Source organism: Rhinopithecus bieti, unplaced genomic scaffold, assembly GCF_001698545.2.
Source record: "Rhinopithecus bieti isolate Rb0 unplaced genomic scaffold, ASM169854v2 scaffold_45617, whole genome shotgun sequence".
Taxonomy (NCBI): Eukaryota; Metazoa; Chordata; class Mammalia; order Primates; family Cercopithecidae; genus Rhinopithecus; species Rhinopithecus bieti.
The window spans coordinates 30,324-45,875 of record NW_016819136.1 but is presented as its reverse complement, the minus strand read 5'-3'; the positions used below and the strand labels follow the sequence as shown (position 1 = coordinate 45,875).

The following is a 15,552-nucleotide window of genomic DNA, read 5'->3' as shown; positions in this document are numbered from 1 at the left end:
CACTGTCCCTGAGGCCATCTCAGGGGGTCCACATAATCAAAAAATTATTGTCAAGATAACACCAATAAATTATTTGACTTTTTCGCTCTTATTCTCTAATAAATGTGCTCCCGAAGTCTTCCAGAAGTTGTATGATGTATGATGTTGGCATCACTCTGATAGCTAGTAGGATATATGGGTATGTACTTTTGTATTTAAATTTTATCAGTTTTAATTTCAAATATGATAAATATCAACAGATACAATTCACATTACAGAAAAAGCTCTTTGGGATCCTCAATGATGTTTTTAAATGTGTAAAGGGGTCCTAAGACCAAAATGTTTGAGAACTGTTGCGTTAAGTCATTCTGCCTGATCTAGTACCAATTTAGCAGAGATACTAGAAATACAGAAAAATACAAGGGGATGATTCCCACTAAATTCAAACCTATGTGAGCTAATCTGTTTGCAAAGGTTGGTATTTAAAAGCAAAATCAAAAGAACATATATAAGGAAGTGCTGCAGAGCTGATAGGGTCATGTCAAAAGGACATAGGCACCAACTCAAAGGAGCTCACACCGGCCAGACATCTGATTTGTGTTTTTGTGATTAGTCAGAAGCATCAACTCATCTTTCAGGAGGCGGAAGATAGAGAGGAGGGGAGGGTTTTACATATCATGGGAAAAGACAAGGATTATCATTCATTTCCACATTTCCCAAGAGAGTATCATAAGCCAAATATTTGGATCCAACACTTTTAATTGTTCAATATTTTACTACAAATATAAGAAACAATACAGAATTAAATAACACATGAAAATCTTGCTCTCTCTCTCTATATATAAATATCCAATTTAACAGTGAAAACAACTTACACTTTAATTCCTAGGCCACTGGATAGACACAGACAAAGCAAAAGATACTGAAAAAGCAACTAATTTGGACTTATGGTTTGCTGGAACAATATCTTTAGAACAAAGGGATTGTATGCTCATATTTGCCTCCTCTGCTATTGTGAAAAGTTAATGCATGGCAAAAGAAGTCAGCAGAGACAAAGCATATGAATTGGCTGACTGCTATACAGAAAATCTCCTAAACATCTGTTTTCATAATGTATTTTCATTATATGAGGCTGAATTTAGAATGAGTTAAAATGGGGCTGGGTCATGTTATAAGACAAATGGACAGGGAAAGCATGCTTCTCAAAAAATGTGAGCTATTCTAAGACTAACAATATTTATCCAGCTATAAAAATAGGTAAGTTAAATGAATAAGTTAAGATTGCCAATGTTACTTCACAATAAATTCAGTCCTATTTTTGTTGGAGTAAATCTCATAGAAGCACATGAAGAACAGCAGTGAAACCAATGATTCTAGCAAGGCCAGCTATTAGCAAAGCAGTAAGCAGGAAGTGGACTAGATACCAAATGATGGGGAAACAGACTCATAGACCTAAGAACATGGGAAGAAGGGATATAACATCAACAGAAAGGCAAAAGGTCATCTCTCTGTATTCTTTCTTCTCTCTCTCTTTCACTTCTTTCCCCTTTGCTTATTCCCTTTTTTTTTTTTTCTGGAATTACATTTTAAATTAAGTTTTAGAGCTATGTGGTAAATTATTTGGTCCAATTCCTTTATACTTTGGATGAGGTAAAGTGACTAACAGAGGTCCCCACCAGTAGGAGTCCAAGTCAGTCTGAGAGCTCAGTGCTCCTGATACTAAGTCCAGTGCTCTTTCAACCACATAACATGGCATTGCTTTACAAAATCAAGTCCTACAACAGACCTGAGAGGTAAAATGACTTCCTCTTGGGATTCAAACACTGAGTAGCTCAGATGGCAGTAAAAAGTCGTGGGATCCTTAAGGCTTTCGCTCCCACCTCTTTTGCTCTTTCAGGTCCTTTGGAGAATGGCCCCTTTTCCTCCTGCTTTTCTCTCATGTCAAATTCAAGTAGACCAGGGAATCACTTTCAGGGTGCTGTGTGACTCATTTAGGGCTCTGGATAAAAGAGAAACAAGGTATTAACTTTGGACACTTATAAATTCTATCATAATATATTTTAAGAAGATAAATAAGAGAAAGATTAAGAAACACAGAATTATTCTAGTGTATATTCATTGGCAAAGATAAAGAAGTAGACATTTCTGACCCAGTATGAGGTGAGGGGACTATGACTATTTACAAGAACAAAAGTAGACTGGATGCGGTGGCTCATGGCTGTAAGTCCAGTGTTTTGGGAGGCCGACGTGGGAGGATCATTTGAGCCCAGTTCAAGACCAGTCTGGGCAACATAGTAAGACCTTGTATCTACAAAACATAAAAATAAAAATAAATAGCTGGACATGGTGGCATGCACCTGTAGTCCTAGCTACTCAGGAGGCTGAGGCATGAGGATAACTTGAGCCCAGGAGATTGGTGCTGTGGTGAGTTATGATTTCACCACTGCACTCCAGCCCCAGGCAATATAGCCAGATGCTATCTCCAAAAAACAAAAAACAAAACAGAACCAAAACAAAAATAAAAGGACATACGTAATCCTAGGAAATAATGGTTTAGCCAATCACCGAAGACTACAAGTAAAGGAACATGTTCAAAAATTCCAAATGATCAAAATGTATTCCATTTGTAAGCTTTGCTTCTGATGGATAATAACTCACTGGATGTCAGGGTAGAAATGGTCATGAAGTAGAGGCCTTTCTGAGGGCTAATGGCTTTCTGGCACATACTGGGAGCCTGGGAGCCTCTCAAGGCACGTAGATGATGACATGAAAGACTTGGCATTTTATCTTGTCACCACCTCTCACTTTCTGTGTCATCTTAGGTAATTATTTACCAGAACGTGCAAAGCTCTGCACATTTTAGATCCTGCCAATATTTCTAACATCAGATATCAATGGACCATGGAAAGACCATCTTTCCCCAACATGGCTCAATACTTTTCAATTTAAATAGTAAAATGAATTACTAGAAAATGACATAAAATAATAAACATAATATAATTCATTTTTAAATTATTAGATTTAACAGATGTAAAATTACTGTCAAATTCTTATCATAAAGTGTAAGCATTTATTCTCAATTATGTACTTATTTTGCTTCTGACTAGTAAAGAACACTTCTTGGATGGGCAACCATCCTCAGACCATATTTGGAGTAACACTGCTCTAAAATATATCTATAGATAGACATAGATATAGATAAAAGCTATATATATTTTTTGAGATGAAGTCTCGCTGTGTCAACCAAGCTAGAGTGCAGTGGCGCAATCTCTCCTCACTGCAACCTCCACCTCCTGGGTTTAAGTGATTCTCCTGCCTCAGCCTCCTGAGTAGCTGGGAGTACAGGCACATGCCACTATGCCTGGCTAATTTTCATACTTTCAGTAGAGCTGGGGTTTCACTATGTTGGCCAGGCTGGTACCAAACTCCTGACCTCAGGTGATCTGCCCACCTCGGCCTCCCAAAATGCTGGGATTACAGATGTGCGCCACTGCGCCCTGTAAAATATTAACGACTTTTCTGCCTTAGAGCTTTCACATTTGCAATTAATTTGCTAAAAGCCACTCTTCGCTTGTCTCCTCCATAGCTGGCTTATTCTCTCCTTGCAGGTCTCTGATTAAAAGTCACCACCTCAGCGAAGCCTTCCCTAACAAATTCCAAGTAACTGTTATCCTTTTCAAGTTATCCTCTTTCATTGCATGCTATATTTTATATTATTCTATATTATTTCCTTGTGCAAAATCTCATGTTTGAATAGTATCCTTATTTGTTGATTCACTTGTCATTTCTCTGCCTGTCCCCCTAACCAGTCATCTCCATTAAAATGGCAAGGTCTTGTTTTGTTCATTATAGTATAATAACCAGTGCTAATTACAATGCCAAGCATATTAAAAATTATTAATAAATTCTTATAAAATGAATGAATTGAACTTCTGTGAATTTGGTTTTGTCATCTATCAGATGGAAATACTTTCCTTATCAATTTGCTGTGAGAATTAAATGAAATAACTTCTAGGTCTAGTCCTTTTGTTTCATGAACATCCATTTAAATATTTAAGCACACCCTCCATACCCTCCTTTCATCCCAATTACAAAGTTTTATCTTCTGAAATCTAAGTACTGTTCTCCCTGAGTGGTAAGACTATGCATTTTGAAGTAACCATTACCAATAACAGAATTTATAATTCTTATATGACCTAACTACTGACTGGAATCCAGAATAATAATCCAAATGATAGCATGGTTTCCTTTAAAGATCAGTAGTATACATTTTTTGTTGTTGTTGTTGTTTGTTTGTTTTTTTAAGAAAAGCTCTTAAATTAAGCCTGACTTTGAATGGTTGATTACTTGATTTTGTATCTGGTCTGAAGAAGTTTTTCCTTTCTCTAAAATAAAGTTTCTATATATCTACCTTTATCTCCCTGCGTCACCTCAAAGGCCATGCTTTACTCACAGCCCTTACCAGAGCAAAACCTTTTAGGATTCTTCTAAACTCCAGAATACCTAAGGACTACCTGAAGTACTGGTTAATTTGCAAATACACAGGACACTTGTAGAGAATGTGATTCTTTGTGTTTTCATGTGGTTCAGGAATATACTTTCATTTTCTTTCTTTCTTTCTTTCTTTCTTTCTTTCTTTCTTTCTTTCTTTCTTTCTTTCTTTCTTTCTTTCTTTCTTTCTTTCTTTCTTTCTTTCTTTCTTTCTTTCTTTCTTTCTTTCTTTCTTTCTTTCTTTCTTTCTTTTCTTTCTTTCTTTCTCTCTCTCTCTCTCTCTCTCTCTCTCTCTCTTTCTCTCTTTTCTTTCTTTCTCTGTTTTCTTTCTGTTTGGATTGGGTAATCTATGAAGCAATGTATGAGGGAACAAAAATAATAAGACAAGTTTAAAAGATATGGAATAGAGAGTGAAGAAATTGTTTAGTGCAGAGAAGACAGAGCAGCCAAGTTGTGGTAAGAATAGGAGAAACTAGATGCAAAACTCATGAATCAGTGCTGATAGGGAACCTAGGGCAGCTTTGGATCTACAAGTACCTTCAGGCAGCTGCTATTCTTGACATGTGGCAGTTTAGTTTCCTGGAAATCCATTTATACACATCCTTACAGGAACTGTCCTCCCTCTACCCCTGACTTGCACTAGCTTCAGTGAGTACTTTTTCTTCTCACACTCCTACAAAAAAAATTTTCTAACCAAAACAGTTTCTCTTCTTCAAAAAGAGATACGATTGCACTAGCAGGAAATCAGTTTTTGGCATCACAAGTTCATCTAGGCATCACAAGCTCATTTAGACATCCCAAGCTCATTTAGGCATCACAAGTTCATTTCAGTACCCGCATGTTTTTAGTGCACACATTTTCTGATTCTGTCTCCCCACTGGGTCCCCACAAATTTCTCCCAAGACTACTACTGAAATGACTTATATAGCAGGTTCTCCAACAACATCCTTTCATTCCACAACATCTTGTTATAATGTTGCTGAGAAAAACAATAGATTCCCGTCCAGGGCCACTGTGTGGAGTTAGCACATTCTCCCTAAGTTTGCAAGGGTTTTCTCTGGATACTCCGGTTCCCTCCACATCCCAGACATGTACTGCATGTTATGTAAACTGGCATGTCCAAATGGTCCCAGTCTGAGTAACTCTGTGTGTGTGTGTGTCTGTGTGTGTGTCTGAATGCCCCCTGCTGTGGGATGACATCCTGTCTGGTGTCAGTTTCTGCCTTGCATCCTGAGCTGCCAGGATAGGCTCTGGCCACCCATGCCCTTGAACTGAAATCACTGAGTAAATAATTATCTCACTTGTTTTTGTTACTCTTTCTTAAATATATGCATAGCTCACATTTATTTCAGTGTTTAATATTAGAAACGTTTTGGTCTTTATTAAAAGTTTGGTGATGTTTTTGAGACCAGAAATATGCCATAGGAACTTAAGTCTTGTTTCTATCACGTAGCCTGTGGTAAAATTGGTTTTGTTACATGCCATTTTGCTTAAACCTGCAGTTTCCAAGAACCTATTGATGACATTAAGACTTACTATATGTGTTCTTCTGCCTTCCAAATATTCATGCCCATGTGTCCAAACAGGTTCAGATAACTTCTGAAATCTTCCTCAAAGCTTTCCTAACTGCTACAATTCCTAAGTTTTTCCCTCCATTTCTCTCTCTAAACTCGTCCCTCCTTGAACATTTGTACAATTCATGAAAATAAACATCGATAAAACGAAAAAGGACCTTAGATTTAGTAATGATAAAAATGAACATTTGTTAGAAAGTTACTCTGCCACATTGGTGTGCCAGAGCTTTATTGGCTCATGCTGATGATTAAATTGTTAGTAGCTTGAAATTTGCTGCAGTGGGAACATTTACTTCACAGAAGCTGGCGAAAGCTACAAATAAGCACTCCACCCCTCTCCTCCCAAGCCAGTGTTCATTCGTCTTAGGCGCTTTTCTAAGCACTTGTATGTATTCCCCTTTAAATCTTCACAACATTCTTATGAGATACAGTTACAATTATTATCCCCAACTTACTCAATGAGGAAAGGGAGGCACTGGGAAGTTAAATGGCTTGTCCAAAGGTACTCAGCTAATTTGTAAGGGACAGGATTTGATCAAAATCACTAAGTAATTGTTCATTATTGCAAATAAAAATGACTAACTAGAAAACAACCAATTTTATATGTCATTGGCTATCATCCTTGCCAGAATTAACAGTTGAAAACTTTAAACTCTTGAAGGAGAAATATTGTAGAAATAAATATCACACTCATTTTCTCAAGTATTTCATGTGGCCTTGGTTAAGATGAAAAGAATTCCAGTTAGATAGGAGTAATAACTTCAAGAGATCTATTGTACAACATGGTGACTATGGTTAATAACAATGTATTGTAGACTTGAATATTACTGACAGAGTAGATTTTATGTGTTCATACCACAAAAAAATAAGTATGTGAGGCAATGCACATGTTAAGTAGCTTGATTTAGCCATTCTACAATGTATACGTATATACAAATATCATGTTGTACACCATAAATACATACAATTTCTATTTTCAATTAAAAAATAAAAACCAAAATTCATAATAATAGTTTAATAAAGATTAAAAGAAAATTGTGTACACAATCCCAAAGGTATTTAACAAGAACTCTTTAAAGGACTTTCAAAATGCAAGGCTAGCATTTCTTTTATTGTATAAAATGGGAGAAGTTTGGAGAATTTATAAACTAGTTGTCAGGCCTCTGAGCCCAAGCCAAGTCATCACATTCCCTGTGACTTGCACATATACACCCAGATGGCCTGAAGTAAATGAAGAATCACAAAAGAAGTGAAAATGCCCTGCCCCTGCCTTGACTGATGACATTCCACCACAAGAGAAGTGAAAATGGCCGGCCCTTGCCTTAAGTGATGACAATACCTTGTGAAAGTCCTTTTCCTGGCTCATCCTGACTCAAAAAGCTCCCCCACTGAGCACCGTGCGACCCCCCACTCCTGCCCACCAGAGAACAACCCCCCTTTGACTGTAATTTTCCTTTACTTACCCAAATCCTATAAAATAGCCCCACCCTTATCTCCCTTCGCTGACCCCGCCTGCCTGCACCCAGGTGATTAAAAAGCTTTATTGTGGCGGGGCGCGGTGGCTCAAGCCTGTAATCCCAGCACTTTGGGAGGCCGAGACGGGCGGATCACGAGGTCAGGAGATCGTAGACCATCCTGGCTAACACGGTGAAACCCCATCTCTACTAAAAAAATACAAAAAACGAGCCGGGCAAGGTGGCGGGCACCTGTAGTCCCAGCTACTTGGGAGGCTGAGGCCGGAGAATGGCGTAAACCCGGGGGGGTGGAGCTTGCAGTGAGCTGAGATCCCGCCACTGCACTCCAGCCCGGGCGACAGAGCGAGACTCCGTCTCAAAAAAAAAAAAAAAAAAAAAAAAAAAAAAGCTTTATTGCTCACACAAAGCCTGTTTGGTGGTCTCTTCACACGGACGCGTGTGACACTAGTATCCACAGAGATTAGAGCTAGCAGCATTGGTCAGTCATCATGAAATTCTATCTAGTTTGAATACTGATAAGGGCAAGAGGCTCTCTTTTAATAGTCTCTCGTTTATAAATTTCCATAATTGTGCCTCATGAAATGCGGAATTTAACACTGAAGTTGTGATTTTTGCAAAATGTGTCTTGCGTGTTTGTAGTACAAAATCTCATTTGTTCTTTATTTACTAGAAGAAATTGTATTTTTTTTACAATATGGTTATTTTTAGAGATTAAAATTATTCAAATTAAATTTTACTGAACACACGTTTATTTCTTAATTTTTTTCCTGATATTTCTAACTTTTTTTCTACTTAGTATGCTTCATCAAATATATATATATATATATTTAGCTCTGTCTTTAAAACAATTGTTAGTGGAAGAACTGCTCTACTGCATATGGGCTGCTGAAATCAATTAGGGCCTATAAATGGGAATTTTGAAGAATTCTGAAAATGAAATGAAAAGCATTGAGGCTCCTAAAATCTATAATGACCTCATAACGTGACTGCAAGTATTAGGGACTGAGAAATTCCCAGTTGAATAAGTTATGAGAAATGGGGAAAGACCAATTTGGTTATATGCCTACTATCACTACACAGAGTGAGGAATAGAATTTTCCCACTTTGAACTTTCACAGTTCCCTGTGAACTTGTGTTTACGGGATGCTTATGGCTAAGACAAAGGAAGTCAGAATTGCTTCCTCTATGAAAAGGTGGAAATAGGGAGAAGCAGGAAATATGCAAGAACTGAGATTCTAAGGAAAAAAAGTTTTTGTGATATTACAGTTAGTGATAGATTTTGTAATATTACAGTTAGTGATAGAAAACAAGGGAAAGCAGAAGGGATGCTTTTGCGTTACAGATTTGAGAGAAAAAATATAATCTTGGAAAATAAAGTCTTGCCTCATCAGAGGTTCTGACCAGGTTTTGAAGTTATTTGACAGAGAGTTGCCAAGAGCAGAGCCAAGGCTACGGAATTACAGAGAGAGAATGCTTCCACTGGGAGGTCAGCAAACAGCTGTCCCTCTAAGCAACTCACTCCCACACCCTCTTAGCATTTGTGGTAGGCATAATAATAGTACCCCAAAGACATCCATATTCTAATTCCAGGAATCTGTGAATATGTTACTTTACATGGCAAAAGGAATTTTGCGGATGTGATTAAATTAAGGACCCTGAGATGGATTATGCAGTAGGACCCAATGTAATCACAAGGATCCTTATAAGAGAAACAGGAGACAAACATATCAGATTTAGAGTGATTCCATGTGAAAAAGACTCAACTGGACCTTGTTGGCTTTGAAGATGCAAGGCAAGGAACGTGGGCAGTCTCTAAAAGCAGGAAAAGAGAGAGAGGGAAAAAAAGGATTCTCCCCTAGAGCCTCCAGAAAGGAATGTGTCCCTGCAGACACCTTGTTTTAAACCCAATGAGACCCATGTTGGACTTTTAAACCCAATGGACCCATGACCTCAGAACTGCAGTAAAATACATGTGTGTTGTTTTAAGCCACTACATTTGTAATAATTTGGTAAAGGAGCAATAGAAAATTAATACAGCATTTATGATGTTTTCCCCTCTGTAAGCCATGTTGAGTACTTTCATTAAGTGGCCCAGTCTTTTCCAGTTTAAATAGCATACAGTTGGTTTCTTTTGTTAGTAGAGGCTAGGGTCTTGGATCTGTTTAGAGGCAAGCTTAGTATATGGGTGTGACCATACTACTGAAATGCAAGATGATTCCAAAGAAAACAAGCTGGTAATAAACACTAGGTAAAGGATATATGCAAGCTAAAATGCAAAAGGAGCAGAGATGTTAGAAGATTTTTCAGCTGGGGATTTTCTCATTCTTTCTGTTTTCATTAATTAATCTAACAGGTACTGATAGCTAATCTCCTTAAAGCAGCCCCATGGCCAAAAATCCAAGGGAATGAGTATGCCATTTGAGGACTGAACACGCATTTAATTATTGTGCAGGTGACTGAGATGTCTTGATTCCTAGAGATATTCCCCACATATAGACTGAAACTTAAAATTTGAGTCACCTACGCCCATGTGGGTTTAGGTGTTAGAGAGAACAGCAAAGAACAGCTCCAGGCAAGAATGTCCAGGCATTAACAATCTGTTTGCTAAGGGTTTTGTGATAAGATTATGTATGTCATCTTGGCATGATAGGTAAATCATGCAAGATTTGTAAAATTTTTGCAGAAAAATAGCCTTGGAATTCAAGATTTCTCCCAGCAATACTAATCTAAGCGGTTCAATGAAGATTCTCTATTGCTTTTCTCATGTAAAGCATCACATTCCTTCCTCCTGGAACTATGAGGATAGTGGGGTGGGGGTGGGTAGTGCCATTCGTGCAGTACTTTTTGAGCAAAGCGAAGATTCTTATTTCATACATCCTGGACAGAGGGCTACCCATTCATACAGCCTTTGTATATGAAGCAAAAGTGCTTTCTGAGCAAAGCAAAGGTTGCTATTTCAGGAGGGGGGGAATAGATATTCTTTGCTTTCCCCTTTCAACTAATGACCAGTTACACCATCACAAATTGTTTATTGAACATCTTTGTTGTTTATATTAAGTATTAAGGTTTAAATGGGAGAAAGTAACATTCTGTTGCCTGGGAAATGACGTTATATTAACTTTGCCATTGTTACTATACATTGCCAGGAACCCATTCATAGGTTAGGTTATTGTGAAGAGAAGCAAATCAAGATAAATATACAGCTCATGGAGATGAAAAATATACTTCTACATGGATTAGCTAGTACTTGAAAAAAAGTGAAGTTTGGCATATACATTTTACAGGATTGTCTAAATTTTCTATTGTTCTCCAAAGCAGCCTTCACTCAAACAAACCAAAGCAAATAAAACCAAACCAAACAAAATAAAGCTGCCTAAAAACTGGGTGATTGTCTACGATGATCTGCCCCAAAGTGAAGTTTCTTTTATTGTTTCTGAGAACCACGTAATTGTTGGTGGGTTGACTAATGAGAAATAAAAGATTATTCTCAACCCCAAATTTAACTACATTGTCATATATGTGAAAGGGACAACTTTATGAAATCACTGGGTTTTAGTAGAAAGAACTATTTCGAGATGGTGGAAAATTTCCCTAGGAAATTTTAATTTTTTCTCACTGTTTTAAAGTACTGGATTCATGAAAGACAAAACAATATTCTTTGAAATCTTATTAGTCTTACTGTGGTAGTCTCCTGGGAAGTAACTGTGATAATTCTATCAGGAATGGTGCAGAGAAATGGCCTGTGCTGCTTTACAGTTGGAAAAAACCAACATCATGCTCTCTGGCATTATACAGGATCACAAGAAAAGTAATGGTAGTCTAACTTCTATGTAAAAATAACATCAGTAACTATAAGTTTGCTTACACATTTGTGAGCAATGAGTACTGATTATCACCTAAAATAAACTTTTCTTTTGGTCATTTACCCAACACAGAATTGACCTTACTTAACAGACTTACCTTACTTACCAGATTTTTATTATTGGCTACTAGACAGCTACATAAAGATAACTATTTGTCTGCTCACACTCAATAAATTCAAGAACTAATTCATTTGTCTCCTTTGCTTTTCTACAAACTCTAAACACACACACATACTCTCTCTCTCTCTCAGTTCTACCTCTTCCCTTTCCTTTTCTGTTCACATCACCATTTTTGAGGTCACCAAGTTCAAAACCTTTGTATTATTTTGGACCAATCGTGTTTTCCTGCCCATTCAGAAATGTTATGATTTCAGAAGATGATGGAAAGAAAAAGAGAAAGAAAAGTAAGAATGAAAACAAATGGAAGGCAAATGTGTAGGACTATTCCCCTTCCTCACAAAATATCAACCAGAATTTGTTAATTGTAGAAATAAAAAGTGTCGCCATCTTCTGTGATTTTCTCTCCTTTCTCTTTTCTTTGTCCCAGTTTTTTGTATAACCTGAAGTTCGGTCTAAATGAACCAGTATTTGCTTAGCCCTGAGCACTGAAGCTTCAGCATAATGGACACTTGGTTTTACTAGCTGTTTAAGTATATGAAGCCAAATTATCTGGCTGTTAAACTTTTCTAAATCAGTTGTTATAGTTTGGATACTTGACCCTGCAAACCTCATGCTGAAATCTGATCCCCAGTGTTAGAGGCAGGGCTTAATGGGAGGTGTTTAAGGGGGAAGATCCCTTGGGAATTGATTAATGCCCTTGGTGCGAGTGAGTTCTCTGTTAGTTCCCATGAGAGCTGGTAAAGCAGCCTGGCAGCACCCTCTTTTGTTTCCCCGTCTCACCATCTGATCTCTGCACACACTGGCTCCCCTTTGCCTTCTGCTATGAGTGGAGGCAGCTTGAGGCCCTCACCAGAAGCAGATGTTGGCACTGTGCTTGTATAGGCTTCAGAAGCCAAATAAACCTCTTTTCTTTATGAATTACCCAGCCTCAGGTATCTTTTATAAGCAATACAAATGGAAAAGAAATGAGTCAAAAATCCAGTCATTGAAAATATGCCACTGAACATTCAGAGGAATTAATTCAATTGGCCATATGTCATGAAGACATCATCAGTCAATGGCAATCCTGATGCGTACAGGACTCAACATAGGTTCAGGTATTTATGTCATAAGTGAGGAAAAACGTGGGCAGAGAAATAAGCTGACTCTTTTTGCTTCAAGAATCGGATATTGGCATTGAATGACTCTATTTCCCAGAAAATCCAAGACATGCTTAATGAACAAGGGTAATAATTTTGCATGTCTCTTTCCAGTAGAATTTACCTCGGGCTTGAGAAGACTGCATTATAAGACTTTTGCCCAAGAGGGACTTTTAAAAATGAATTTAAATACTTTATACTTTTCTGTTTGCACTTTCCAAAAGAAAAGGGTATTGACAGTAAGCACAGATTAAGTGAATGCAGCTGATGACAATAGCGCCTTTCAAGTCAAGACACTGGGGCATCAGTAATGACAGGAAGAACATTTGGCAGAGGTCAGGGCACCAGGGTGTAGTCCCAGTCTGCTCTTAAAAACCTGAATGAACTTATGGAAGGAAGTCAGCTTTCCTCTCTGAGCTTCAGTTTCCTAATTGGAAAAGAAAAATATCCGGATAAAGTAGAATCAAACAGACTTCTGTCTTTGATTTTTTTTCTGTGGAGAATTTACGATTTCCATGGGCTAATAATTATGTGCAATAAGATTAACTGATTTGTTATCTTCTCTCCTGGACAGAATAAATACCTTTACCTACTTTTGCAAAGGGGCCACTGACACTGAAGGCTTTTTGTGTGTTTTATAAATTACAAGAATTAATCTGGAGGATTATGTAAAATAAAGTGGTCAAAACTTGAAACACGAACAAAACATAAAATATAAGCATAAAACTAAAGGAAACATTTCTATAAAACATAAAATGAAAGGAAAAAATGAGTGAGAGTTTTAATCAAAGTCTAAAATAGCAATCAAAGCCAACTCTTTTTCTTTCCTGACCCCTATCCTTCAGCCATCTGAAATGGAGGGAACTCCCATATTACCCTTTCACGCTAGCAAATTCCCACTACACAAAACATAAACTGCAGCTTTGTATTCGCTTCAATAGATTATGCACTGTCTTCAGAAACCAAAGACATTTCATTCTTGTCTCTAGCTCACTCCTCCTGCTTTATAGTGTCTCTTGCTTTATAATTTCTTGCAATATCTTAGACTGACATTTATGAGGTACTGAATTTACAATAGAAGAAAAGGAATTGAAAAAAAATCACCTTAAAAATCCTCTCTGTCGTCAGTCAGTTCATTCTGTAAATTAACATTTATTCAGCCCCTGGTATATATGAGATGCTGTGGTAGTTGTGAAAGATAAAGAGAAATTTATAGTCTAGAAGGGCAGAACGACACGACACAGTTACTGTAAGCATGGATCACTTGCATGATGCTGATAGTGTTTGAGGCATCGTGGGAGTAAAACACAGAAAGTGCTACTTAATGAGTGACCATAATTGGACAATTTCAGTCTCTTAAATGCGCAGATGGCCTGTGAAGTGCTATAAAAAGAGAAGAGATTGTCCTTCTCATTAATGAGTGGAAAGGGCCTTGCGTGGGTGCCAGACTTCATTCTTTGATTCTATCACCATTGTTTGATTTAATTAGCTTTTAAGTTATCTTAGCAAACAAAAAGCAGAAATGTCCAATTTAATGTCCAATTGCAAGAAAATGCCCTGACGCATTTTAAAACAGTATCAACATTTCTGTATCTTGGAAACAACAAACAAAATACATTGTTGCCATTCCCTTATTTATATCTTCAAATGACTCACTAAATGTCATTAAAAATAAAATTTAATTTATGTCATTTTTTGAACTCCCCATGACGACTCACCTCGGTCCTGATTCCGGTGACGTTTCCAGTACAGTAAGATTGAGATTAGGACCAGGAGAATTACCAGGGAAACAATGCTTAACAATAGTGGAACTGAAAACCAATAGCCTACAGATATTGAAGAAAGAAAAAGGAAAATGATGTCATGGAGGAAATTGATGAGTCAAAAAGTGATAAAGCAATAGAGTTGAGCTTTTAGTTAAAATTATCCTTAAATACATACATATGTAGGTTTTTACGCATGACTTCATATTATTTTAATAATATTTAGATATTAGTAATAGCTAACATGTTTTATCTGGCTACTATGTAATAAGAGCTTTAAACTTATTTAATCCTCAAAACATCCCAAGAGTTATTATTTTCTAACAGATTTAAAGAAAACTGAGGCTTTGAGACTTTAACTGAGATCAAAATCAGAATAACAAATGGGATAGCCAAGGCTGTTTGCCTCTAAAGCACATATTCTTTGCCATACTGTCTCTTAAAAGAATATATGTTTATTGAGGACATTGTGGAAAATACAGAGAAGTATAAAGAAAAAAACATGAATCTCATGATTTCAACCCCCAGAGATAACTGATCTCTAAGTTTTTATTAAATTTATTCTTATCTATGTCTTTAATGCAACTCAGCCTAAATATCAGTTCCTCAGTGTCATGTTGCAATGCAAAGGCAAATGAGGAACTCCTTGATTTGGGAGTCTCTAGCATCTTCTCCATACCTCCATAATGGGATTCGTCACATCATTATTTAACTGAACACCTCAGACCTCAGACAGGGATTTGTCTGATTTCTACAGTTCCAGTGCTTGACATAATGGTTTGAGCATGGAAGATTTTTCGTCAATGTTCACAGAATAAACAAACATTATAGAGGTGGTATATAAACACTGTAAGTGATACAAGTCAAATCTGGCATTCTTGGGGAAAAAAAAAAAAGACATTCTTTTTTAGGTTCTTGTTTTTCTGGGAAATATACCCTTGGCCATGGCTGAATCTGAGGATCTCTTCACAAATATCCAAATCCAACACTGCAAGTCTTTTTAACCAAATTTACCTAAATATCCAATTTCTGATTAGTCTGGGTTTTCAGGGACTCCAAAGGCCACTGCACTAAAGAGGTGGGTGTAGAAAGCTTTTCCAGTTTATTGCTCATAATTTCTCCAAAAAAGAGGAGTAATATTTTTTAGG

The 15,552-nt window shown here is 37.2% G+C and overlaps 1 protein-coding gene across 9 annotated transcripts in view; it reads right to left on the bottom strand.

The window, feature by feature from the left end:
• Window positions 1-720: 720 nt before the first annotated feature.
• Window positions 721-15,552, bottom strand: part of CD200 (CD200 molecule) — a 30,721-nt gene continuing 15,889 nt past the window's right edge. For 4 of the 9 annotated variants that reach the window (XM_017858592.1, XM_017858593.1, XM_017858587.1 and 1 more), the window contains 3 exons: window positions 14,360-14,467; window positions 13,746-13,821; window positions 721-1,978 (listed from right to left, as the gene is read on the bottom strand). In XM_017858592.1, coding sequence (XP_017714081.1) covers window positions 13,787-13,821; window positions 14,360-14,467 — 143 coding nt within the window. In that variant the 3' untranslated portion in view covers window positions 721-1,978; window positions 13,746-13,786. Of the gene's footprint in view, window positions 1,979-13,745; window positions 13,822-14,324; window positions 14,468-15,552 lie in introns of those variants that run through there. The other 5 variants (XM_017858589.1, XM_017858594.1, XM_017858595.1 and 2 more) reach the window with 2 other exon arrangements.